Here is a 26,995-nt window from a genome sequence, read left to right as displayed (position 1 = left end):
CAGTGTGAAATCATGTGGGTGAGTGTGTAGAATAGATCCAACTCTTTCCCACTCGTATAAATTAGGCCATGTGAGTGTGCTTTCAGCATGGGCTTTACCATTAAAATCATAGTCATTGTGTATCTTTATGCCAGATAGCCTTTAGAGTTCACGTACACACCTCGAAAACAAACATCCACCTGACTACACAGCGTATGTCAATAAACGGACTCCGTTATGACCAATGTTTAACCAAAACATGTATCTGTGGAGTCTGATAGTGACTATTAAAGGTTTTACCAATACTTGTTCTGACAGTGTTGTGCAGTATTCAATTAAAACTACACTGTAAAAATTTAGCTGCGATTCTTAACTTAAAATTTGTTGAGATAACTTAAATATCCAACTAAACTAAACTTAATATTTTAAGTCAAGCACAAACAAGTACTTTTTTAAGTTGAAACAACACTACTTCTTATTCTAATGTTGAATTTTAAGTTGTGATAATCACATCAATAATTTTTTACAGTGTAGTTTCTCTTTAGCTGGTGACCTAAATTAAATGTAAATGGAATAGAGCACCACACACATGGTTACTTAGGCAACACAGAAATTCATGCAAATAAACACTCAAATGCGCATTTCCGTAACCATAGCTTTTCTAGTACAAAATGTAAAACCTTAATATAGCTTTGAAGCAAATCAAATCATACATAGATAATCAAGTAACCTTAGGCTGACCTCAGGACCTTACATGGCCGCTATATAGCCGGAGAAGGCCTAGCTGTGCGCTATTGCGTGATGTTTAGTCACACCTGCAGGCTGGTTTTGTTTCGTCATCATGGCACATCTCGTCAGACCAGTTCAGCTTCGGTTTAATGCCGAATGCAGGCAAATAGATACGTTTCCTGCTAAAAGAGGATCACTGACTTTCTGAATGGGAGTCTTGATATTGAGTCACACATTTATCTATTCAATCTCAAGTCCATAGCAACAAAAGAGACACAAACAGCACTGAAAATGCACTGCATGTTTATTGCCTGGAGTAAAATACAAAAATACTGCTTACAGTTTTTTTTTTCAAACTTTATACATTTATCAGTTTAAAGATACATTATACGAGTTTCATTCAAAATATAGTAATAAAATAAATGTTTAACTTGTATTTTGTTAATACATTGTCTTACAACCCTTCATGCATTTGAAGTCTAAAGGTTGTCATTTCTGCATGCTTCCAATTTTGTTAGCTGTCTTTGAAAATAATTTCCAGTATTTCTCCAATGAGAAAATTCTTCCATGCACACAGTGCTGTAAACTAGCTCTATTAGCATACGTTTAATGATCTTGAAACACAGTTGAACCATTTAACCAAATTTTGTACAGTTTAGCATTTGCAGCCTAATGAATCGCACAGTATCATTGATGAAACCTGTATACATCATTAAAGGGCTTGCATTGGCATAAAGCGAGATTAAATACGAATAAAGCAGTGCAATAAATTGAAGTGCTGAGCTTCAATATTACGGTTTCTTTTTAGAAAATGCAGCATATTTTATGTTAAGTCTCTTTTAGACTATGCACACTCCTATTAGTGCATTTAACATTACATAGTGCATCACATATTAACGGATATTACAGTTTTAGCATAGCAGAGATATGCAGAGAGGTCTGAGTATGATTTTAAAATGGCATTTTGCTACAGGATAAAAGCGGTTCAGTGTGTTTGTGTAATACTACTTAAAGTTGAAAAGCCATGCAATTAGCCTCTAAATAATGTGTCTCACACTGCAAAAAGCCAGCTTTGAAAGACGAAGAAGCCTTAGCTCTGGACCAAAAATAAATAAATCAAGGCATTCCTTTCATCAAACCATGACCTTAAAGAAGCCGTCTTAAAAAAGAATAACTGAACTTAACTTCTGATGGTTTAGGGCCCTTCTGAGACACTGCTTGCAAAATAAAATAAAAATAAAAAAAAGACCAAGAAGGTCAGAGTTCCAAAATTGTGTTCAAAAAAGGCCATTCTCCCCAAACAGAGCTATTTTTACTGCATTATCTATGCCAGAAAAACACACTATAACAACAGAGGCAAGCCAATGCCAAAACTCAGTCAAGTCCAACAATGTGATTTTGCAATCTCAATTTCCAAAAACCGTTGAAAGGAAAACTGTCTATTATATGAACGCATGAGCATAGCACCTTTGCTTTGGAGTGATAGAGGAATGTCTGTGTTGATTTTGACCATTTCCTCTACTAAAGCTCACCAATATATGAAGAACATTTAAAACTGAGCTTAGTTTTGAAATATTTACATGGTAGTCTTATCTATGACACTCAACGACATCAGAATCGATACCCGCAACACAGTGATAAGTTAAATCCTACACAGTTAAGTTTCTGAGTGGCCTGAGTAAAATAGCAAACAGAACAAGACGTATGAATAAAAACATGCACAATTCGGTTTAAATATACGACATACCACAGTAAAATTATGTACAGGTATAGTTCACCCAAAAATGAAAATTCTGCCATCATTTACTCACCCTCACGTTTTCAAAATAAGATATTTTGAAGAACTGTTTTTATCCATTTAATGAACGCCAATGGGGTCCAAAACAAAATGATTGGACCCTATTGACTTTAATTGCATTGACAAGAAAAAAGTCTCAAAAATATCTCCCAAAAGAAAGGAAGTCAAAGACCTTTGGACATGAGGGTGAGTAAATGATGACAGAATTTTCTTTTTTTGTGTGTGCAAGCTATCCCTTTAACATTTAGAAACTAGCAATAACATACAACGGACATAAAAAACGCAAGGAATTTGCAATGGCTCCTGAGTAGATGTCTTTAAGGGAGTTTTGCTCTTTGTAAAGGCTGTATTGGTTTCTCTAAAGCTTGTAGAGAAATGAACAGCTTGAATCATGTTGAGCAGGTTGTGAGCATCTATGCCATACACCCACTCACACTTTCACTCGCTCGCACACAAACACAGTTTCTGATCTGCTGCGTTCACTTGTGGGTGTATGGTGGAGCGGCTGAGAACTAAAAATAAAAATGACGTAAAACGTTAACAGAACATTGATAAAAATATAAGTATTTGTTACATAAACACAAGAGCAGATTGGCGCATTTAAAAAAAGCTGCTTTGGATTGTCGACGCTTAAGTGGGCGGAGGTCCGTCGTAGCGGAGCATGATGTTGAAGGAGCGGGCGAAGTTGTTGGACAGTGAACAGCTGGTGCCCTCGTCCATCATGGGCAGCAGGAAGGCCAGCAGCAGAAGAGCCAACAGCAGGAGCTGGAGAGGAAGAGCCACGCGACACACACGGTACAAGAATCCGAGACTGCTGTCCGTCTGCAAAACACACATCAACAGATGCTGTTACATGCCGGAAAGCTAGATCACAAAACCTAGTGAGTTTCTACAGGTGCGTTCAAATGACTACAGTGTCCAACTGTTTAGCACACTAGTTTCACTGTAGTTACTTTGCTGTAGCAAATCGCTAACTCTCATTGAAAATGAATGACTTGCAGTCAGTGTGAATTACACAAGGCAACATCCTGACCTGTGACACATTTTGGTAAGTGACTGATTTCAAATGAGTGATTGATTAAAAGCTTAATTAGTTAAATCATACAAATAAAATTAAAATCAAACTAAAACACTACAAAAGGGAAATGTTTAAAATATTTTTAAGTATTTTGTTTACCTACATGTCATGTGAACTTTAACCGACATCAAAGAACATGTTAAATTATTGAAATATTTTTAATCTCGGGGGTACTTAAAGAAAATATTATAGGACAAAAGGGGCTCACTGACAAAAAAAGTTTGGGAATCATCACTGCTCTCATGAAAAATGCACGATACAAAAAAATACATAACACTTTTTTTTTTATTACATGCTAGAATTTTCTACTGATGCTTTTCAGTTTTGAGAAAAAAAAAAAAAAACTTTTTCCCTTCTTATACAAAACCTTCACCTGTTGCAGTGCATTCTAGGATTGCATTACTTAAGAAGGATTTTTTAAACGTTACTTTAAAACTATATATTTATTGCTTTTGGACATGCAAGGCCAACACCCATTTACTTGAATAGGGAAAAACTGAAATTTCAAAACCTGATGGCCGAACTTGCATTTAAATAACATGTATAACAAACCAGCAATACAATACGACATTAACTGTTCTATATTGTTTCTTATCCTCCAATTGCATTAAAAAATGGTATATTTCTGTTTGGTCCAGCCAATGCAGATATGCAGTCCCAAGCGCACATCTCAGAACACTGGTATACTGTATGTAGTCTTTGGTGCCTTATGATACCTAAAAATATTGCCACGGTAGGTAGGTGACTCACTACTACTGCGGTTTATTACAGAAATGTGTACACAAGAGCAGCTCAAATTCTGAGTGTAGAGATACTTCTCTGAGTTTTAGAAGTTATTATAAATAGCCAGCACATAAAAAAGTACTATTGCTCTTATAAGCTATTGGACTTCGAGGACCCCCTCGAAAACTAGATGTTTCATCTCAAGGGGTTATCCTCAACAATAAATTTCAATTTTACTTATACTTTTCTCCTGGTGGATGATGAAAGGGCAGAAAAAATCCCTCATAAATCTCATATAATTCCTCAAAGTCGTCGGATTACAAAAAAGAAAACTCTTTGATAAAAAGATAGATCTTGGCTTGTGACTTGACAGCTCTCATTCAATATACGTCTGATAAAAACTTCACAATGATTGGAGCTTTTTGCCTAGATGACTCACTGGATGGCAAAAAAAAAAAAATTTTTTAGTTTTTAATTCACACAGACAAATGTGCACCTGATAAAATGCACAGGGAAGTTCCACAGCTCCTGTGGAATTGTGGGAGAGAATATCCACCTACAGCAGCTCAACACCCGCCATCGCTCGGAGCGCCGGACTGTGAGATATCTGAACTTAATACGACCCTTTCTATTTAACGCCTCTGTAGCAAAGCTGAGGAACATGGAAACTTTTACTTTGTGTTTGAGAGAGAGTGCAGAAGTATGAGGAAGTGAGGAGGAGGAAATGTGGGTGGATGAAAAGCAGAAATCTCTTTCCACTCTTTTTCTCTCTTGTTAGCCCTTTATTGAGGAAAATGTAATTACACTGGAAGGTAATTACAGCAGTGGTCAGGCCTGGCGTAATGTCCTTACAGATACACATCATCCAATCATCATATCGTTCTGGCTTGATAATTATACAATAGGAAAATATACTTTATCACAACAAATAACTATATATTCTATGTGAGGAGCCTGTAATTAGTGGCAGAAAGATTACCTCACAGACAACTGAAGTGTCATCTTAGACTGTATGTGTTCAGTGACGGAGACAATCAGAGTGTGTATTTACCCTGCATGATAATGACAGCAGAAGGTGATGGCGGGTTCCACGACGACAGAGTCAGACGCCGAGGTTCAGGTGAGCAACATTTACTTGTGTGGTCTTATGATACATTAATGAGCAGCTTTAAAGCTACATTGTGTAGGATTTTCTCCCATCTAGCGGTGAAATTGTATATGAATACCAACTGACTATTACTTTCTAGCCCCTCCCATTCCGAAGGCGTTTTAACTCCTACGGTGGCTGTATTATCCGGCAGTCGCGAGTAATCTCCCCCTCGCATTCATCATGGTGCCACTGAGTGTAAAAACGTGAAAGGCAAAGCTTGAATTTCCAGGTGTGTCCCTCTCTGGCTAATGTATTTTCAAGATGGAGGCGCAACATGGTTTCCGCCATTCGAACGACTCGCTCGTATCATATGTATTATAATTGGTAGTTTCTACACTTTACGAGAATACTTGATTAGTTGGTAGAAGTAATTATACATTAATGAGCACATATAATTTTGAAAGAACAAAGTGTTTTTTTTGCTAAGAATCAACTTAAAAAAATACAGTGTAGCTTTAAACACGTTTGCAATGGCAAAATAGAGCCAAGAGAAAAATATGTGCTGGAATGGTTGGTTAAAAGTAGGAGACATAGCAGATGCTAAAAAACACAATTGACCCTTCGCAGGGAGCTTGATTGACAGGTGATCTGACCAATCATACTTCGCCATCCGCCATTTTGTCCGACAAAGCAGTCAGGAGAGTTAGTAGATTAACATTGGAGGATTTGAACTTGAAAAACGGAGTGTACAGACGCCTTTCCGTGGTTAAAACAACATTCCTTCTTATGTTCATTCATGTTTATTTGATGCTATAAATGAACTAGAAGGAAGAGATGATCGGTTCACAAGCAGCTTTAACTGAGGCTCTACATCAAAGAGCCACATTAAAGAGCCACAAAACAGTATTTCTTGTTTAAATTTCTTTTTTTTTTAAATGACCAAATTTGAAAGGTGAGACTTTGTTTAATATCAAAAGTGTCCTCTCTGCTCCACGATGTATTTTTCACTGCGTGAGAACATGGTGTGGCGTGAGAGCGGTTTAGCTTGTCGGACATAGCAACAGTAACTAAAGGGGGCGGGTCTTTGCGAACGGTCAATTACAGTAGGGGTGTGTTCACACAACCACATATTTGTCAAATTAAATAGATGATTGGTTGCTGCTTGAAAGATTAGTCAACTAATTGGACATACATAACTCATATTATATACATATAATACTGCTTAAAAGGAAATCTTAAAGACATGGTGATCAATATGCATTGTAAAAAGCACTTTTATAAATGTGTACCGGTATATATACAGTATATATATATATTTAAAACAAATACAGTATATAATAAATAAATAAATATATATATATACATATACATTTAAAACAAATACAGTATATAATAAATATAAAGTTTAATCAATACAAATATACATTTAATTTATAGAAAATATTTAAATAAAAATACATAAATCAATAAGCCAAATTGATTTATGCACTGTGACTAAACAACATCAAACAAACAACAAACAAACAAAACCCTCCAAATTAATTGGCATTATGTTTGGATGCCCCATTTGATAACGATTGAAAAAAGTTTTTTTGTTGTGTGCATATTTTGCAGAACTAGTTCTACCAAAACATCTGTGAATAGCCTTGATAATTGGAAGATAATGCTGCATGTGCAAAACAACATTTCTATCTCCATCCACTAATATCTGCTTATGTAAATAAAGCAGGCCTATCAGAGCCTTTCATATGCAGTCAGCAGGGCACCTGCGTCTCTTCTCAAGAAGACATGACCGCTCATGAACAGATGGCCAGAGAGTGGGAAAAGAGCTGCTAAAAAAGGTGTGAACACGATAAATTTGAAAAATCACTCCCCAGAGAGATGCAGTGGAGCAACTGCCTTGATGTTTCTAAGCGGCCCACGGAGCCAAAAAATAGCATTTGTCTTTGGGGGCTAAGACAGTGCTTTGGTTCAGGCTTTCAAAATGCTATTCATGTGCCACTATTTCAAAGACCTCCTACTAATTCAGCTGAACAGTGTCCCACTTCACTTCAGAGTGCTTACAAACTTTTTAAGTCAACATGAAACGGCATTCACATCCCATTTTACTTCCGTAATGTGACATATTTCAGAGTGAAATGCAATATATATATATAAGTTGATTTGAACTGCTAAATGAGCTGCAATATTTTTTTTTAAAAGCACTTGAAAAATATATATTTTTTGTCCATCAAATTGATTTGGTCATAAAATATGGGTGTTCCACACAAGAATGGAGCCAGATCTGAGTTAAAGAACAATTTCTAATAGCCTATGAGGCCGAGGTTTAATACAAAGTGCAAATAAAAATCCATATACCCTCCAATATATTACATTAAATCAATTTGCAGCTATAAATCACATGACACCGTAACACAGTGACATTGCACTGCAGAAACAAACTTCACCAGCCCCAGTTCTGTCAATAAACACTGCATTCAATTTTGTTCTAACCCTTAAAAGGAAATACTTTCTTGTCAAAGAGTTCAAACATACTTCACTGTCATATCAGAGAGATTTTTGAAACCCACTTTAAACACAAGCCCACTCACAGCATCAAGACGTATGTTTAATGAATAAAACCTACCTTTCCAGTTCGGACAAGCTCCTGTTCTTGTCCACTGACACCCTGAAACAAACAGAAACATTTGCTTTATTTAGTTAGACCTGGCTACAAGCTGCTGCCCCCTACTGGTGGACACATGATACTACACCAATATCTTCATTGGTTAATGGAGAAATCATGTAGTAGATGATATATGACTATTTCCTGGTATTCATCATATAACAATTTTGTTCACCATTTTTCAAAATGATGGCTTCAGGTTAAAACATTCATTCATGGCACAAGCAAAAAAAATTAATGAATGTAAAGAAAAAAAGGTAGACATAGGTTCTTATGGAAAAGTTGAATATGAATTATATTATATTTTGATTTGACAAATAAATGAATATAATTTAATATAAATGGAAAATATATTTTTCTTTGTACCTTGTGTTTGAGCAGACCTCTGAGGTCGCCAGCCTCTTGAAGTTTGGATTTGTATAACATCCAGCGATAACGCAGCTCTTCTAGCTCTATGTCCACCTCCGCTGACTTACTCTGCTGACCAGACATCAGTTTCGTGAACAGACTCTGACCCCAGGCTACACCGGCACGTAAACCCTATACAGATATCAAGACAGAGTTACTAGTAGGGCTTTGTGTGGGTGTGGTTGTTAAAGATTTGTGCTCGTAATTGGATCATCATCCAATTACTTCAAATCCAAAATTGACCCTTTGTTTAAAAAATGTTTACCAACCAATTATGCTTTAGCAACTTGCCATCTATAATCAAACAAGTTTTTTTTAGTTTAGTACACCAGTTAAAAGTTTGGGGTCAGTTCGTAAAAAAAAAAAAAAAAAAGTTTTATAATTCTCTTATAGCGGCTTTTATTTATACAAAAAAAAGGGAAACAAAAGAAAAGTAAAACTTAATTGCAGTTTAGTATATTTAAAATGCAATTTATTCCTGTGTTGACAAGCATCATTACTACAGTCTTCAGTGTCACATGATCCTTCAGAAATCATTCTAATATGCTGATTTGCTGCTCAAGAAACATTTATTATTATCAATATTGAAACCAGTTGTGCAGCTTAATATTTTTGTCATACATTTTAGTTGTTTCTTTTGATAAATAGAAAGTTAAACAGAACAGCATTTACTTTAAATAGAATTATTTTGAAACAATGAAGTCTTTACTTCTTTACTTTTCAATTTAATGGATCCTTGTGGAATAAAAGTATTATTTTCTCACTGACACCAAAACATTTGAACGGCAGTGTACATGGAAATCCTGTGCATATGAAATTTTACAGTAATATCTGTAAAATATTATTATTGGGGCACTTAATAAGAATGAAACAAGTGAGAAGGAAAAGGTACCCAAAGAACTCTCACCCCTCATTCCCAAATGCAGAACATTAATATAAGAACATCAACATTTGCTCTAAGTCTAAGATAAACTAATTTAAAAATGTTAATTTAATTAATGTTTTAATCACATTGCAGAGTAATTTAACAACTTGTTTATAGACAAAATGGCTGATAAAATTCGTTGCAATGTGTCAATTAATTTCAGCCCACATAGGAATAACATCCAATCACTTTATGAGCACATTATCCTGAAAATGTCAGAGTTATTCCTATAAGACGTTCTGTGTCTGCATTAGCAAACAGTAACTAATGGAGGAGGAAGCGGTTTAACAAAGTCAGATCTTAGCATTGAAGCATCTGGGCACTTTGTCAGCTGTAGGGGAGATTTAAATCATTGAAAACAATCTCAATGTGGCTTCTTCGCATAGCACAATCTGCAAAAGATGTTTGATGTTGTTTCATGGTATTATTCAACAGGAAGACCACCTATGACTTGTCGTTCAAGAGCTTTTCCAAATCTGAGCTGTGAAGCTGTGACTGAACAAAAAAAAAGTCAATGTGGCACAGTGGCTGTCAGCTCAAATGTCATCAGATATGACAGCTTCCAGGTATTTGTGAAGTTAGAATTTTTCCAAGCCTGGGGAAACAACTGAGCACAAGCCTTTTAAAGCTTCACAGATCTGCAACTACATTCGCACTGATGGAAATGTACATAACACTACACTACACTACACTACACACCAGACTCTCATAAACATGTAGCTTCACATATAGAAAATTATCCAGCTTATTCTGTGACCAAAGTAAAATATCACACTGCGCTTTGTTGAATAAGACATCAAAGCTATCAAAGATTGTTTTTTACTCTAACACTTTTTGATATTTTGGTCTCTTCATGAAACTTTAATCAAAAACAGATAAAAAGAAAGCAGAAAAATGTAACAAACACCACCAACCTTAAGTGTATTCTGTCTTATCCTCAGTTCTTTAGCGCTCAGGGATCTTTGGTTGTTCAGAATTCCTGTGAGTTTGTCATTTTCCTTGTGAAGCCACGCTTCAAACTCCCTCCTCTGGGCCTCCAGATCAGCATGACGCTGGGGCCCCTGAGAGCCCATCTACAGGAGAAATAGAAAGAGACATCCCTCTGTCCGTTTATTATTATAGCCTAGGTATCGCATGCTTAATGGTGGCTTTAGGGCTGAGTCATCTAGCCTAAAAATTATCATGATATATTCTTAGGTCTTTTGATGATATATCTCTTTTAATGCATTTGCTCTGAAATAATTAGAAGGCTTTTTCCACCTTCAAAGTAACATTTTGACCAAACAGCCACTGGTGCCAGGGTATGGCTCACAATGTTTGATGAAGTAAATTACATTAAAAAAAAACTTTTTACCCCAATTTAAAATAATTAACGCATGTTTTCCACATGGTTTTTTTTACTACTACATTAACAAGAGGAAAAAATAATTTTAATTTACTGTACCATTCAGAAGTTTGGAGTCAGTATGATTTGGTTCATGTATTTGAAAGAAGTCTCTTATGCTCACAAAAGCTGCATTTATTCAGTCAAAAATACAGTGAAAACATTACTACAAATGACTATTTTCAACTTTTAATACTCTTTTAAATACTAATACTTAATGAAATAAACTTAAATAAATACTAATTTTAAAAATTGTATTTACTGACCCCAAACTTTTGAACTAAAGTGTACATGTCCCAGTATAAATGCATGCAAAAATCGCTACAAATATATTGCACGTTTTTGATTAAATGCTAGCCCTAATGGGGACAGAAGAAATGACAAGAATCATATTTTAATCATCCTAACCTGATCGTCATCAGTTGAGCCATAAGCAGCACTGGTCTCATCAGGTGGGATCTGTGACGGCCGCATCCATGTTTGTGCATCATCAGAAAAGCCGTATTTGCCTTGTATATCCAGGTCTTCAATCCCAGAACTGTGTTCATCGACCCATACACCAGTCCGACCACCGCTGCTAAGCAAGTCATTTCCGTAAGCGACTTCCTGCTTCCTGTTCACAGTACGGCCCTCTTCCATGACTGTATCCACCTCATCATCCATGGACTGGTCTCGGTAACTCTCTCTTCTCCTGACCTCTGAACGTCCAGGTCTTGCGATGCCCTTAGAGACCACAATTTGAATTCGATCCGGATTTGCTTCAATGTTCCTCTCCGGCTCTGGGTGATCTGTTGATTCTGATCTGTGCAGGAATCTCTGATGCCATTCCAGTCCTTTGTCACCTGTGGCAATTCCCACTTCAAAGTCTGAAGCTGTGTCCTGGTGATGCCCGTCTGCCCTGTCCAGCAGGAACTCAGTTTTCTGTGATAGGGAATCGTGGTCGCCTGTGGCAGCATGTCCATTTAGAAGCCTAATAAGTGACGGTGAAAGTAATAAATATGTTGTCAAAAATTCCCTTTTTAATTTAATTTTATATTCAGTAGTGATAAAGAGAAATATATTGACCATGTTGGCAATTAATCAGCCAGAATGTTTAATTTGGAGTATTTTAACAATGAAAAATTACACATATCACCTATAAAACAAAAGGTTCAATGGGAAAAGCTACATTCTAGATCTCCCGACTAGTAAACGCACAACTGATTCACATAGCAATCAACAATAATTGAGATTAACATGGGTAGGTGAACTGGTTGCAATTAAAACAGAATGTGAAATATGCACTTATGTTTTTAAACAGGTCTGACAAAATTGTATCATAATTATGCTTCTTGAGTCATAGTTTCTGTCCATTTAATGCCATCAACACCCTGCAAGCATTACTCCTCCTAACCTGTAAAGATTGAGACTAAGCGTGTGGAGGGACGTCCAGGACTCTCGAAGGCGTTTAAGGTCTTGAACGATGTGAACTTTTCCTTCCTCCGAGGTTTTGGCCAGCACGGTCTGACCCTGAGCCTCCGTCTGATGAAGCTGAAGTTCCTTCTCTGGAAACTCTCCAAGCGCCCTCTAGAGGACAACAACAGTTACACAAGATTGAGTCATGCGTGCACAGCCAAACATTCATGTGCTCATTTCCTGCACATTGTGTGCTTTTGTGTCATGACTCAAGTGACTTGTAATAGTAATACATCAAGTATTTGAATCTTGTTAAATACGTTTATGAACGGGTTAAATACATTTATAGATTAAACTGTAGAATGTTATCTTTTACAAAACAATACCATGATATATTCATATAACAATTAACTGACATAAAGTGATAATGAAAATAGCTGACAACAAATGTTTAATTATTGCAAATGACTGCATTATAATATTCAGGAAGTCCACTTTATTTTTTAAACCAATATCCATGACTTTTCTATTTTTAATAAAATAAAACAATAATAGTAATACCATTATAGATTTAAATTCAGAAGCTTTGTCATGTTTATTTCATCTAATCTTCTTAATAAAAGCAAAATTAACTGTAGTAAGCTAAAGTGTAGCTCATAGGCGTACCTCAGCCTCATGCTGGCGGTTATCAATGCTCCATTCCCCATCGGATCCACGAAACGACTCCAGCTTCTGTCTCATGATCATCAACCACTTCTCCAAATTCAGAATATTTTCATGTAAACTCTCATGTTTCGCAATGTTCTCCTCACTTTCAGTCACCTTCATCTGTAGGAACAACAACACATATATATGGGAATACACACATACATTGCATTATGAAGCTGAAACAGACTTGAGGAGGATTTTAGTGCAATAAAAAAAAATTCTTCAGGCCACAAGTGCACATTAAAACTGAAGTAAGGAGGTTTGATCAAGGCCTTCATAGTCATCTTCTTCATCACCATCATGATCAACACACAGCAGGAGGTGTGGAAACCGGGGTGTGATCTCAGCGGTTTCCACAGATCTTCAGTGTTAAATCAGAATTACTTGTGAAGTTGGGCATTTTTGAAGTGGTTAGTAAAAATATATGTATGTATCCTCCTCTCATTATTCAGAATTATATATTTCTATCAATTAACGATGCAAAAAGAACTTGAGGAATAAAAGGAAAAGTTCACCAAGGAAGAACATTAATTTACTCTTATGAAAATCTTTCTTTTGCAACAGCTCTAAAATCTCATTTGAGCTTATGCGTATTCATAACTTCATAGCTAAATTTGCCACAGTAGCTGTAAAATTGTATCTACAGGTTTTGTTTTGCATTACGGATGTCTGGGGACATGATGTAACAAGATAAATTGTGTTCATAAAATTTCTGTACAGTTACGAGTGCGATGTTGGAGTATGATAATATGATAAAATATGATATAATATTCAATAGATTGCAGTCTGAGACGATCTATAGACATATTTATGTAAATTCCCCCCCCCCAAAAAAAATTTGAATGCTGTTCATTCAGCTTTGACATCACAGTAATACATGACATTTTAAAAGAATTCAAATAGAAAATACTTATTATAAATTGTAATAATATTTCACAATATCACTGTTTTTTACTGTATTTTTGATCAAATAAATGCCGCATCCGTGAGCATAAGAGACTTATTTCAAAAGCATTTCAAAAGGAGTGTATCATTGGATTTATTTTGCTGGTTAATGTATTGGAGTTTGGAGCAAAGCAATAGAAAGAAAGAGACAGTCTGATTTCAAAAAAGAGCTCTAGGCAACCAAAAAAAATAAAATAATAATTCACAACTCCATTTCCACTCAATTCTCCGCTTACAAATACTCCGCACAAAGCTAGTGTAGCGTATGGCTTCCGATAAATTGTAATATAGCATGAACTACTTCACTGTAGTCTGCTTTTGTTGTACAGAAAAGATCAGTACACATACACTTCAAATTATCTCATTTTGTGTTCCACAAAAGAAAAAAGAAAAGAAAAAAATAAACAATATGGGAAGAAAACCAAAAAACCTCAAGCAGAACGGATCTTACCCGAACTGCCTTATAAAGCAATTTCCAGTCGGCATACAGGCGCTCAAACTTTGTCCTGTTTGCAGGGTTGGATGACACCAGCGTCTCCAGAGCTATGATATGGGCTTCACAATCTTCCAAGTCCTTTCTAATGACCTGCAGATAGATGCACACTCATTTTACATTCAGTCTGCCACTAGCGAGTCTTTCCCGCTCCCACCTGGACAAGCCACTCTGATCAACCAGCGCAAACACATTGAGCTCAGCGTGACATAACTCCTAGCTCTTTAAATTATTCACATGACTCTTTTAGTGTGTGCCTGAAAGACGATCTAATCAAAAGTCACTGTACGTCTACAGCTTACCACATGCAGAGATTAAAACCAAAACAGCTGTTTAAAAAGAAATTTTTGAAGTCTGAAACAGCTATACGCTTCTGTTTTCTCTGCTGCTCACCCGGAGTTGATCGGCCTGGCTCTTCTTGGCTAGAATGTCAGGTTGAAGTTCATCCGTCTTGACAAACCGATCCTTTATGAAGGTCAGTTTTTTATGTATGGAGTCATAGGCATTGGAAAAGTCCTTCGTCTTTGATATCAAACCCTGAGGGCGTACATAGGATAACATATACATTATATAATTTATATGCACCCACTGAAAGAAATCTGAAAATGGTGCTTCATGTCAAAAAGGATGCAGATATAATATAATATAATATAATATATATATATATATATATATATATATATATGACCCTGGACCACAAAACCAGTCATAAGTCGCACAGGTATATTTGTGGCAATAGCCAACAATACACTGTATGGGTCAAAATTATCGATTTTTCTTTTATGCCAAGAATCATTAGGATATTAAGTAAAGATTAATATCATTATCATCCAGGAAGATATTTTGTAAATTTCCTACCGTAAATATGCAGCACAATCGCGAACAAAAAAGGAAAACTTTAAAGCCGATTTTCTCAATATTTATATTTTTTGCACCCTCAGATTCCAGATTTTCAAATAGTTGTATCTCGGCCAAATATTGTCATATCCTATCCTATCCTATCATATCATATCTTAAATCTTAGTCTCATAAGACTGGTTTTGTGGTCCAGGGTCACATATATAATAATATCATAATATTTTAATAAAAAAAGAAAATAAAGATTTGGAATATTAATTGAATCAAATTATTTTCCATGGAATATTTGTAAATGTAAACTGATATTTTGTACCGACATACAGCAGCAAAATATATAAATAACTGGCTTATTTTATTCTCACACAAAAAAAATTTTTTTTGTGAGAATACTAACTTTTGCTCAGTACTGTATATATATATATGCAGATATAAATATTAGACATTTGTTTGTACTTTATCATATTTTCCTCCATAGTGTTTTTTGCAGTTTTTTAATCTTTTTAATTTGATCTATGTTTGTATTCAATACCACAATTGTTCTTAATTGCTGTAGACATTGATAAAATACCAATAAAAAATTATTTTAATTTAAAGGTAGATAACTTTATCAAAAAATTAAGAATAGGTTGTTATTTTTACAACTTTATCTGCCTGTATACATGTATTAAAACACACACGGCTTCTTGTTTTTTCAGCCAGATATGATAAGCTGTGACTTTGACCATATTTTCTGTTATGTAAGACTATGCGTGTTATGGCTAATGGCGGGGGTAAAGACTGTTGATGTAGCTCAGGCTTTTACAGTCTGTATACAGCAATAACATTTTGAGCTCTGGCTGTTGGTGTACCTGCAGGCGGTTCTTGCGCTGTTGGAGCTGGCTGTGGAGTAACTCTCTCTTCCTCATATCCCCGCTGAGCTCTTCCAACAGATCAACAGCTTTCTCTTGGCCAAAAACAGAGCTGAGCAGATCACTCTTCACCTGGAGCAAACTCAAGCGCTCCTGGAGCTGCACGCTGTTTTTAAGTAACTTCTACAAAGAACAAAACAAAAGAAGAAAGAGCACACTCAATAACTTCAAAGAGAACAAAGCATCAACACTGAATTAAGGTGCCAAGATGAAGGCAAAAATCACTGCAAATGCTTCAAAATAATATGATCATATCCACAACAGATTGTAGCATAAACTGCATTTGTAACCTTTATGTTCTCAAAACAAAGTGTAAATCAGGTGCCAAAAGTACTGAATTGGAAAACATTGCAACATTCAGTAAAAAAGAAAAGAAAAAGAGTCTGATCTTCAATACAGCTTAAATCTCTGCATGAGGTGTTTAAGACTCAACAAAACCCCAATATGAGAGAGATTCAAACCACAGCATCACACAATAATGTTATTTAGCTGACTAACATAAATGGTTTTGTCTAAATTGCAAGAATTACGCAAGATAACCCTAAAAACACCATTTAGAATGGGCTAAAAATATAAATAAATTATTAAGCATTTTGCGCCATAAGCGATAATATCCGAGCAAGCGTGTTTATGAATTAATAGCAATCAAGTTACATAACAATATAGTTTCCAGCTATTATTGCAAATTAAAAAACATTATATTTTTTGTTGAATATGCATTTAATTTTAATTAATTAATTCAACATTTTTGGAAGGGGTCAGACTAGAATGAAAGTTTTTTGTTGAGTACTGGGGTTAATATTTGCTCTGAATGATTTGATTCACACAATTCTTTACTAAATGATGCAATGCATGATGCAACCTGAAAGTCAGATCACTATTGAATTATTTTGGTACGATTCTTAATTATTTTCAAAAACTGGTAACATTTTATTTTATGGTGACGTAGTAACATTCTTACTCCAATAATAACAGTCAATTATGCATAATTACAAGTAACTAACCCTAAACCAAACTCTATATTATTAAGTAGTTCATTAATATTACTCAGTACTCAGTTATTATTTGAATAAGTACAATGTAACTAAGTCACCTTAAAATAAAGTGTAACCCAAAAAATTGCTTCAGACCTACAGTATACTGTCCCGTGTTTGTGGTCAGTAAGATTGTTTTAAAATAAGTCTCTTACGCTCACCAAGGCTGCATTTTTTAAAAAACTAAATACAAAATTATATAAAAAAAGGTAAACACCTTTTCTATTTTTATATACTTTAAAATGTAATATATTGCCGTGATGGCAAAGCTAAATTTTCAGCATCATTACTCCAGTTTTCAGTGTCACATGATCCTTCAGAATTCATTCTAATATGCTAATTCGGTGCTCAAGCACACATTTCTAATTATTATCAATGTTGAAACCGTTGTGCTGCTTTATATTTTTGAGTAAACTGTGATTATTTGTTTCAGTTTTTTTTTTATGAATAGAACAGCATTTCTTTTAAAGAAATCTTTTATAACATTATAAATGTTTACTCTTTTTTAACCAATTGAATAGATCCTTGCTGAATAAAAGGATTAATTTCTCAAGAAAAAAACCCTCTTATTGACCCCAAACATTTGAACAGTAGTGTATCTGGACGGACACATTTTTACACCACACGCTCACACGCTTTTTCAAGAAAACTGTGGCTTTAAATAATTTACCTCTATATTCTGCACGAGCAGAGCGATATGGGAGAATTCCGTCACCTCGGCGGAAGCCTCCAGTACCTGAGAAACCCCCTGACTCCACTGACTGAAGCCATGCAGAGGGTCCTGCAGTATCTGCCGGAGTCTCGTCTCGCTTTCAGAGGACAGCCTGAAAGATCTGCCTTTCACACTGTCACAGGAAACACAAAACAACTCTACTGAGTAGTCCTTTACAGTATGAGCTCATAGGGCTTTCAACAGATGGCTGCCACAAAACAAATGCATAAATAAATGCAGTAAACCCTGTGTGTAATGCACTAATTGTTTGAAGTGCTTACATTCGCACTCTTTTATTGCTGGATACACATTGTTTACGGTTGACTAGACCTGTGTGAGTGACATCCCATTGACAGTAACACAATGGGAATGTGACGAGCCTCCTGTTGTGTCTGCATGATGGAATGTTTACCAACGTCAGTATCAATAGCTAATGATTAATAAAATATCCATCAAAGTATTTCTCCTAGCCTCATTCCTCCTTTGCCAGAGGCTCTTTGGGTGTGTGTGTGTGTGGTTGCTGCTCACCCCTGGTACTCTTTTACCACTGCTAGCACCTCATCAGACAGGTTTTTAGAATCTTGTGGGAATCGGAATAGCTCTTTCAACCGGGATTTTAGCTGTTCCACCCCGGGCTCCTCTGCGGTGAGCTTGTTGCGCACCCTCTGAAATGTGGATGTAGAGAACTAATCAATTAAATTAATACACACATCATGAGTTTGAAGGGAGCTCATTCAAACAGGCCATTAATACAGAATTTCTCTACATGGGGTCCAGACAGCTTTCATTGATCTAAAAAAAAAAATTTCATCCCTGTTGGTTTTTCCCCACTGCTAACAGCAAACTTGGTCCAATTAATAACTTTGTCAAACTGAAATAAAAACATCAGATTTCAAATGCCATTATAATCATCTACAATTGATTGGGTGTTTTCAGTAAAAGTTTCATTGTAATGCAAATGGCATATGGGTACTAATATCTATACATAGATATCTATGGGTCATTGGGCTGGAGCCTATCTCAGTTTCTAAGGCCAGAGGCAGGGCAATGCACCCTGGACAAACAGATCACAGATATATATAATTTCAAAATAAATGTCACGTAATAATGAAAAATATATATATATTTCTGAATCAATGTAAATCAGTTAGATCAGATTTTGAAAAATGCATTGAACATACAACTTCTGACACTGTTTTTGTGCAGTTTAAATCAGAAAACGTAATTAATCATCTCAATGTCTAATGAGTCGAATTTAGCCCTATGCAGTAACTGAAAAAGACGCAAGATGTTTGCACTGAAATACTGAATACAAAGCGTCACAACATTTCACCCTTGTGTGTTCATCATTTGAGCTCTTCCAAAAACTACTTGTAGAATTTGATTTATTACAATTCAAATTACTGTCACACCCCCAATAGGAATTTACGCAAGGCATTCCCTAAATCACTGTAAGTGTCATGAGCGGTCACAAAAATATGTTGAGTCTTCATCTGTCTCCTACAAGAAGGCATTACAAGTATTTGGGAGTGGTGAGAGAATTGAACAGAATGCTAACCGTGTGCGCCTTCCATTGAGCTACCAAGTGTTCCTCAGTCCTCTCTCCATCCCTGCTCTCCAGCTCACTGCTGAAGTTCTGGACCAGGGATCTGATCTTCCCCAGGTCCGCCCACAGCTCCTTACAGCGGTTTGAATACTCGCTCTCAGAGTCCAGTGAGCTCTGGAGCTCTTCTTGAATCTCCACCAGCATTTGGCGTAACCTCTGCCAGACCAGCCTCAACTCCTCCATCTCTTTTGTGATCTTCTCTGCACCTGCTGGAGACGTGTTGGCCTTCACCCCCTCAGACAGCCTTTCAATGTGCTGGAGAGTGAGTTCTTCTTGGGCTATACTAGCATTCAGCTCCTGGGGGGAATAACGAATTAGTTATGATTAATTGTACATATTCTTCACAATATATTTGCAACAAGGCCTTCTTAACATGGCATACGAAGTGGAATGTGATCAATAGCCAAAGATGACTATCTCGATGTGTACACAGACCATTAATTAAGAAATATTGCAGATAGAATATACAATGATTAACTCCATATATCATCATTGTTGTTATTGTTAAACAAAGCTACAACTAAATCTATTAAAATAATTTGCGCTAATTGAAATAAAGTTGACAAAATAAAACACATTTTAGATGAACAACTTAAAAGAAAATTAGAAATGCTACCTTGGCAACTAACTGAATTACTAAAACTAAAATAATTATATAATAATAAAGATAATAATGACAAAAGCACATAACAAAATTACTAAAAACATAAATTAAATTTAAAATGAAATCTAAAAATAAAGCTAATTCAAAATATGAATAAATAAAACAATAAATAATATGAAAATAACACTGTATAATCTACAATTAATATTAATAATTGTTACTTGTTTTGTTATAACCACTATAAATACTATAGTTATACTATTATAACTATTAATAACTACACTTAGTCTTTTTTTTTTATCATTGTATTTTTGCCCAACATCAGTTGACACTGTTCACATCTGTCAAACTCTAACTGCCATCATATACACAAATATGCAAAATGGCAGCAGCTTCAACAGTGAAAGTCAGGTCAAGTTTATTTGTATAGCAATTTTCAAAATACATATTGTTTCAAAGCAGCTTTACAGAAAATCACTCCTTAATCCCCCAGGGAGCAAGCCCAACATGACTGTGGCAAAGAAAGAAGCTGCACAGGATAGAGGCAGTCAGGGGGATACCTTGACAAATTTTTTTTATACTTGACTTTTTTAGTTCTTCAATATTTCAAGAGAGAATAAATGAATGAATGTAATGATGAAGTATCTTCCTGTCAACAACAAAAAAGTCAAGAATCCATTTTGGCATGGTGAGCGTTGCTATGGAAACAAAGAATAAGTCCAAGGATGTGAACAGCTCAGAAAGGAATTTCTGAGCCGTCAGCTCATAGTTTTATTAATTTTGTTGAGACCATTTATATTATAGGACAGTATAATTGTCTTTGGGTGTTAGGAAATAGTAGTACTTCCTCATTATTCCTTCAAGTTCCTCAACACAGAAAGGGTGTTTATTCACTATTATTATAAATGTTTATTCGTCACTTTTGCATCTATGGTTGCAATACATGTTTTACTTAACTAAGGTTCTGCATGTTTACATAGTACTAGATTTTACATAGTTTTAGACAAAGTAATATGATTTTTCACATGCCCCCTTTAATACAGTAGCCCGAAATGAGAATGAGGATGCAAATTAGCAAGTACTCGGCTAAACTGGAATGACTTAGCTTGGCTTCCAAAACAGGGATGATTTTCCCAGTTGATCATTCTGACCTCCCCTCCCCCTAATAAGTAGGTCAGTGTACCTGCAGGGCTTTCAGCCTATTCTGTGTCGTATCCTCCATGTCACTGAAATGGCTGACTTCTTCTCTTTTAGACATCAGCCAGGTTTGGAATTTATGAAAGCAACTTTGGTATTGCTGGTGCTCCTCAACTATTTTCTTTGTCAATGCCAACCTTTCCTGTAAATAAGTAATGCATTTCTATTAAAGGACAAAGTCATATGTGTGACACAACAGTATTATTTTCAATTTTATAAACTATTAATTCTGCAGGTAACAGCAATAAACAGCGTTGGAAGTAACGCGTTATAAAAGTAATGGATTACAGTAACATATTACTTTTTGCTGTAACGCAGTAGTGCGAGGCATTACTAATCAATTTTCAGCAATATTTTACTCGGTACATGTTCAGTAACACTTGCGTTACAACACACTTTTAGTTTTAATTGTTCAACAACAAAAAAACAGCAAGACATTAACGAATGAAAACATGTGAATGCGCCAGAGAGAAATGCACATTTCATACGGATTACATAAGCTGAGAGCAGTCTGTTTTCTTTCATTTTGAATTGTTCTGTTTAAAAGTAAACATTTCAAGCTTTCAATAGATATATTTTTCAGGCAAGTAGGCTACCTTATACGCGGAGTTTCGGTTCATTTATGAGACGAGCAGCAGTTCAGGCGCCGGCGCCTCCGTGTCCTGATTATCTATTGTCTGGTATATTTGCTTCTTATTTATTAAATCCAGGCAATTGGTTGATGAAATATTGATTAAAATTAAGATACAAGAAATTCACTTTAAAGAAAGGCTTTGTGCTTTCTGTTTGAGGTCTCTGTGCTAGCTTTAAAGCAGTCTCTTAGTGCCGCTTTCAGAGCGGTCACGTCCGTAACGGAGAACGGTCACGTCCGTAACATTGTTTTTTCCTCATAAATGCGAACACAAAAAATAAAATAAAATGAATATTTTATGTTCTGTGCCTGGAGAGCCAACCCTTCTTCATCCGGTGGGTAGTATTACTTTTGATTTGCGCAGTGTATTTCACAGAATTACTAAATAATATTTTGCCACCTAAAAGTTAAAAGATTGTTTTGTGTCACGCATGAATGCATGTCTATTTCCCTTGAATATTAAATATAAAACGCATGTGTAGATTGATATTTTTCTAATGTCTGGACTCCTTTATTAAGGAAGTAGCCTAGCCTATGGATATATAAACAGACGTTTCAATATATTGGTATTAAATGCAGTTTCTGATCATTTATATTTCAAGGTTTTACTGCAAATGTCATGTCCATAACACTGGAATTTCCCAATTTTAAAGAATTTATCCTCAACTAGTTTTGTGGTGAAAGTAACTCAAAAGTAATACAGGAGTAATGTAACACATTACAAATCTAAAACAGTAATATTGTAAGGTAAATAATTACTTTTAAATAACAGTAACAAATAATCTATAATGTATTACAGTTTGGAAGTAGCTTGCACAACACTGCTAAGAAGATCAAAACAAGTTACAACCAGTCAGTGACAGCAGTGGAGAACTGAAGAACAAAGTATCTTGAAACTAGATCTTTTAAATGACCTTCAAAAGTGGGTGTAAAAGACATTTTAACTTATTTAACATGCTGAACAACCTTATGAAACATTAACAATATAAATGCAGCTTCAAAGGTTTTCAAATCCTTGAAATGCATAATTTTATTGTAGAACAAATTGCATTACATTAATTGCCTTAAAACATTCTGAAATGATTAAACACATTTGTTCTGGTTGTCAGTAATAACTAAACTCTTGAATTTTAATTATTGATCTGGACAGATGAAGGTTTACCTGTGCTCGGTCTCGAATGTGGTTGTAGGCGTCTTGAAGACCTTGCTGAACCTGCTCATTTACACTGGGGTCCTCGGTCCGGTTGAACAGGCCTGCAGCCTCATCCAGGAGCCTCTCCAGAAACTGAGCCTGGGCTTGGATGTCACTGTGAAGGACCTGCAGATGATCCACCTGCCACAGCTTCTCTTGGAGACCCAGCTGCATCTCAAGCAGGGGCTCCAGAGCCCTGTGCATCCTCTCCACCCACATCCCAAACTCCTCATGGGCCATTAGGTATTCACTCCAGTGCAGCCACACCCACTCGATACGACTATCAGACAGGAACAAAAAATATGAGAGAAATAAATACTTCTGATTGATCAATCATGGCATTCAGTGGTCAAATATTATTCTATAATGACAGCAAAATGAATAAATATAAAGATTTCCTATATAGATTTTTTGCTCAACAAGGCTGCATTTATTTGATAAAAAAATTACAAAAAAAACAGTAATGTTGTTAAATATTATGACAATTTAATAGAACTGTTTTCCATTTGAATATATTTTAAAATATAATTTATTGCTGTGATAAACAGCTGAATTTTCAGCATCCAGTCTTCAGTGTCACATGATCCTTCAGAAATCGTTCTTATATGCATTCATTATTATTATCAATGTTGAAAGCAGTTGTGGACAATTTATTTTTTCAGGATTCTTTTATTACCGATCAGTGTGTATGTATATATATATATATATATATATATATATATATATATATATATATACACAGACATTTTTTTTAATCCATGGTCTCAAATTTCATGACAACAGAAAAAATATATTCTAATCGAAAATTGATGGAGCATAATCATTTGTGTAAAAATTAATGGTAAATAAGGTTCTGATTGAAAATCATGCAAACGTAAAAATCCCAACATCTGAGGTAAAAGAACCAAAAAGATCCACCATAAACGGCCAAGTCCCCCAATTGCTGTAGTAAAATTGTCTGGCAAAAGTCATATCGCAAATGTCACCATACACAAATACTTTTTTAATATCCACCTTAATTTTCAGGTAAGAGCGGGCGCAGCCATTTGTAATGGCAAATTCTGTCTCGCTTCCGGTATCATTTGCTTCCAGTTATTTTTAGCTGTACAAATTATATTGATATTGCAAACTGGTATTTCTTACCATAGGCTATTATTTTAATGTAGTGTCCTTAATTATAAACATGCTGGTTTGTAGCGAAAACAGTTTTACAGTTTACTGCACTATATTTTTCTCGTTATTTCCCTATAGCAGCCAATAAATCGAAAGTCTCACACATTCACAGACAACATCTTACTTCCGTATTGAAAAATAAAGTGGATAGGAAGACACTTTTAAGTATCATTTAAGTACAAGTGAATATGCTTGGTGATACATTGTTAATATGATTGGTAAACCTATGGACAAAATCTGTACCTGTGACAGTGAATGATGTAGGTTAACGTCTCCTCCCAGAGCGCTTTCAGATCTTTGAGTTTCGAATGAGTCTGATTCTTCATTTCTTCATCTCCATTTCGAAGCAGAGCTTCAGAAGCCACAATCACTCTGTCCATCTTCACATGGCCTTCGGGCTCTGAGCTATGGATTTTCTTTAAAACAAAGAAAAGTCATGCTTAATGGAACATTTAAACCGATGAGATTTATATACAATTTATCTCTGTGAAATAGAGACAATGAGAAATTGAGAACTATGATTTTGTTTAAAATAGAGATCATGATTCTCCCACAATTCTGAATAAACAACAAAATAACAGAGGTTCTGACAAAATGTTATTTGTTGTAATCTATGTAAAATATCTAAAATAAAATACTAATATATAAAATATCTAAAAGTAATAAAAACATAACGATACAATTGGGTGTGATGACAGATACATTATTATAATGTGTTGAGTTTAATAAAGACACGTATCTCTAATCACGGTAAAACGCAATGAACGTGCGTCACTATTTTACTTTAGTTTTCAACAACGTAATTCTCTTCAGGGAAACCAATCAAGGAAAACATATCAGTGCTCGACATTAACGCTTGTCCGGGACACGTGTGTTTTTTTTAAAGGGACAAGTGAAAGAGAATTGTACTTGCCCAACCGGACAAATTATCAATATAAATATAAATATTCAGTTTTCAATATAAAATAAAAATAAAGAAAAATAACTGTGAATCACCGAAACCGCGAGGATGATTGTGATTTTATTTCATTTAATGTAAGTGGCGATTGATAGCCTATTAGTTGATAATAATATACTGACGGTAACAAAGTTGCGCTGTTTCAATTTGAAATGAAAGATGGAGCATACATTTAATAAAATTAGGGTAAAATGTCCTTTATAAAAGTAAAAAACTCTGATAAGAGTGTTTTCCAACAGTGATGCCATGAAACATTGACAATTTAAGTTTGACGGGAGCCTCTGTTTAGGCTATTAAGGAAATGCAATTTTGCCAAGAGAATAACTTTTATTTTTAATAACTGTAATTTTTAAAGCAGCCTATCAGTGTGATATTTTACCATATTATCATGCTTAACACTGAGAATTTGAATAATTGTAATGTGATGATCAGATGCAGATCGAAATCAGAGAATATCGTAGATTTGGGCGGTTGGCGGGTGGATTATTTATTTTTAACAGCAGATTCGGGGGACTTAAAGTGCACCATATTAATGAATTTATCTTTAAAATGTAAAAAAAAATTCAGCTGTATCATTTTATTTGCAGCTGTAATGTGAAATGATCACAATAGCTTCTTTAGCAAACATGAGGCACATTTGAGAAACTGAAATGGTTCTATTTTAGTACTACCATTCTCTATAGGTTAAAGGTCAAGGGAGGTCTCACCTCTGTCTCTCGGAGCCTGACCTCCAGCGCTGATCTGGGCCCTTGGGTGTTATCATTTTGTTTAAGCCTCTCCTGGACGGCCTGCATCCAGGACATGGCTTCCTCCAAACATTCCCTGAACTCATGCTGCTCTTGCTGGGTCATTAGGTTAAAGCTGACCTAATGCAAAAACATAGGGATCATATTATATATACATATGCATGTCTTCACCCTTTAAGTGAATCAAGTCATTGATTTGATTCCTAGAAAACTGTATACTTAGACCAACTAAGTCACTTTGAATAAAAGGGTCTGTCAAATAAATATATATATAAAATACTTACAGTACACCTTAAGGAATTTCTCAACAACAAAAAAATCTAAAATCGTAACCATAATTTCTGCTAAAATGCATTGTAAATAACACTGCAATAAAACATCTATCAAAAAATAAAATCAAGTAAGAGTAACGATTGTGGCAGGATCTTACTGTTGGAAGGAGATCCTCTATAAATTTATAGAACAAACAAACCGTAGTAATTATAGGAATGTGGCGGGTTTGCTTTGCTCACAAATGGTGATAGTTCATGAATCACCCCTGGCAGCTGGTTTGTACCAAACACCTTTTGGGTGTCATACAATAAGCCACTTAACTTAACCACTCCACCCTACAGCACAATGTTCCCGCCAAACCCAGCAATGTCGCATAACTTTTCTTTGGGAGCACAAAACACAGTTCCTTGTGGCTACAGATGTTCTTTCAAAACAAGAAGACTGAACTAAAAGCAAAGCCAGATGTCTTCTTTTTTCTTCTTTACAGAGGGCGCCCTAAAAAGGATTACAAGCCACTTTCCTGTGTGAGTCATATCTCCCACAGCATTCCCTTCTCTGGCATTCCCATAACCCTTTTCATATGAAAATACACAAACAATACATTTGGAGCACACTGTAATCCCCTAGTGCCTTGGTTTTCAACCATTAGGGGTCTTGGAGGTTATGCAGTGGGAACATGAACAAAAAATACACATAAAAAATATTTAAACATATTGGGCATGTATAGAATATATATATATATATATATATATATATATATATATATATATATATATATATATA

At 35.3% G+C, this 26,995-nt stretch overlaps 1 protein-coding gene across 3 annotated transcripts in view; it reads right to left on the bottom strand.

The window, feature by feature from the left end:
* Positions 1-994: 994 nt before the first annotated feature.
* Positions 995-26,995, bottom strand: part of syne3 (spectrin repeat containing, nuclear envelope family member 3) — a 26,533-nt gene continuing 532 nt past the window's right edge. The window contains exons 2-18 of one of the 3 annotated variants that reach the window (XM_079633443.1): positions 25,901-26,054; positions 24,479-24,651; positions 23,033-23,342; positions 21,226-21,381; positions 19,391-19,735; positions 18,361-18,497; positions 17,791-17,965; positions 16,027-16,209; positions 14,714-14,857; positions 14,279-14,413; positions 12,841-13,002; positions 12,173-12,345; positions 11,188-11,749; positions 10,310-10,468; positions 8,429-8,602; positions 8,024-8,065; positions 995-3,328 (exon numbers count right to left, since the gene is read on the bottom strand). In XM_079633443.1, coding sequence (XP_079489569.1) covers positions 3,137-3,328; positions 8,024-8,065; positions 8,429-8,602; positions 10,310-10,468; positions 11,188-11,749; positions 12,173-12,345; positions 12,841-13,002; positions 14,279-14,413; positions 14,714-14,857; positions 16,027-16,209; positions 17,791-17,965; positions 18,361-18,497; positions 19,391-19,735; positions 21,226-21,381; positions 23,033-23,342; positions 24,479-24,651; positions 25,901-26,054 — 3,376 coding nt within the window. In that variant the 3' untranslated portion in view covers positions 995-3,136. Of the gene's footprint in view, positions 3,329-8,023; positions 8,066-8,428; positions 8,603-10,309; positions 10,469-11,187; positions 11,750-12,172; positions 12,346-12,840; positions 13,003-14,278; positions 14,414-14,713; positions 14,858-16,026; positions 16,210-17,790; positions 17,966-18,360; positions 18,498-19,390; positions 19,736-21,225; positions 21,382-23,032; positions 23,343-24,478; positions 24,652-25,900; positions 26,060-26,995 lie in introns of all 3 variants that reach the window. The other 2 variants (XM_079633444.1, XM_079633445.1) reach the window with 2 other exon arrangements.

This window comes from Phoxinus phoxinus (genome assembly GCF_949152265.1).
Source record: "Phoxinus phoxinus genome assembly, chromosome: 13".
In the NCBI taxonomy this organism is placed as follows: domain Eukaryota; kingdom Metazoa; phylum Chordata; class Actinopteri; order Cypriniformes; family Leuciscidae; genus Phoxinus; species Phoxinus phoxinus.
The sequence above is the reverse complement of the archived record's forward strand: the minus strand, read 5'-3'. Positions and strand labels throughout refer to the sequence as shown.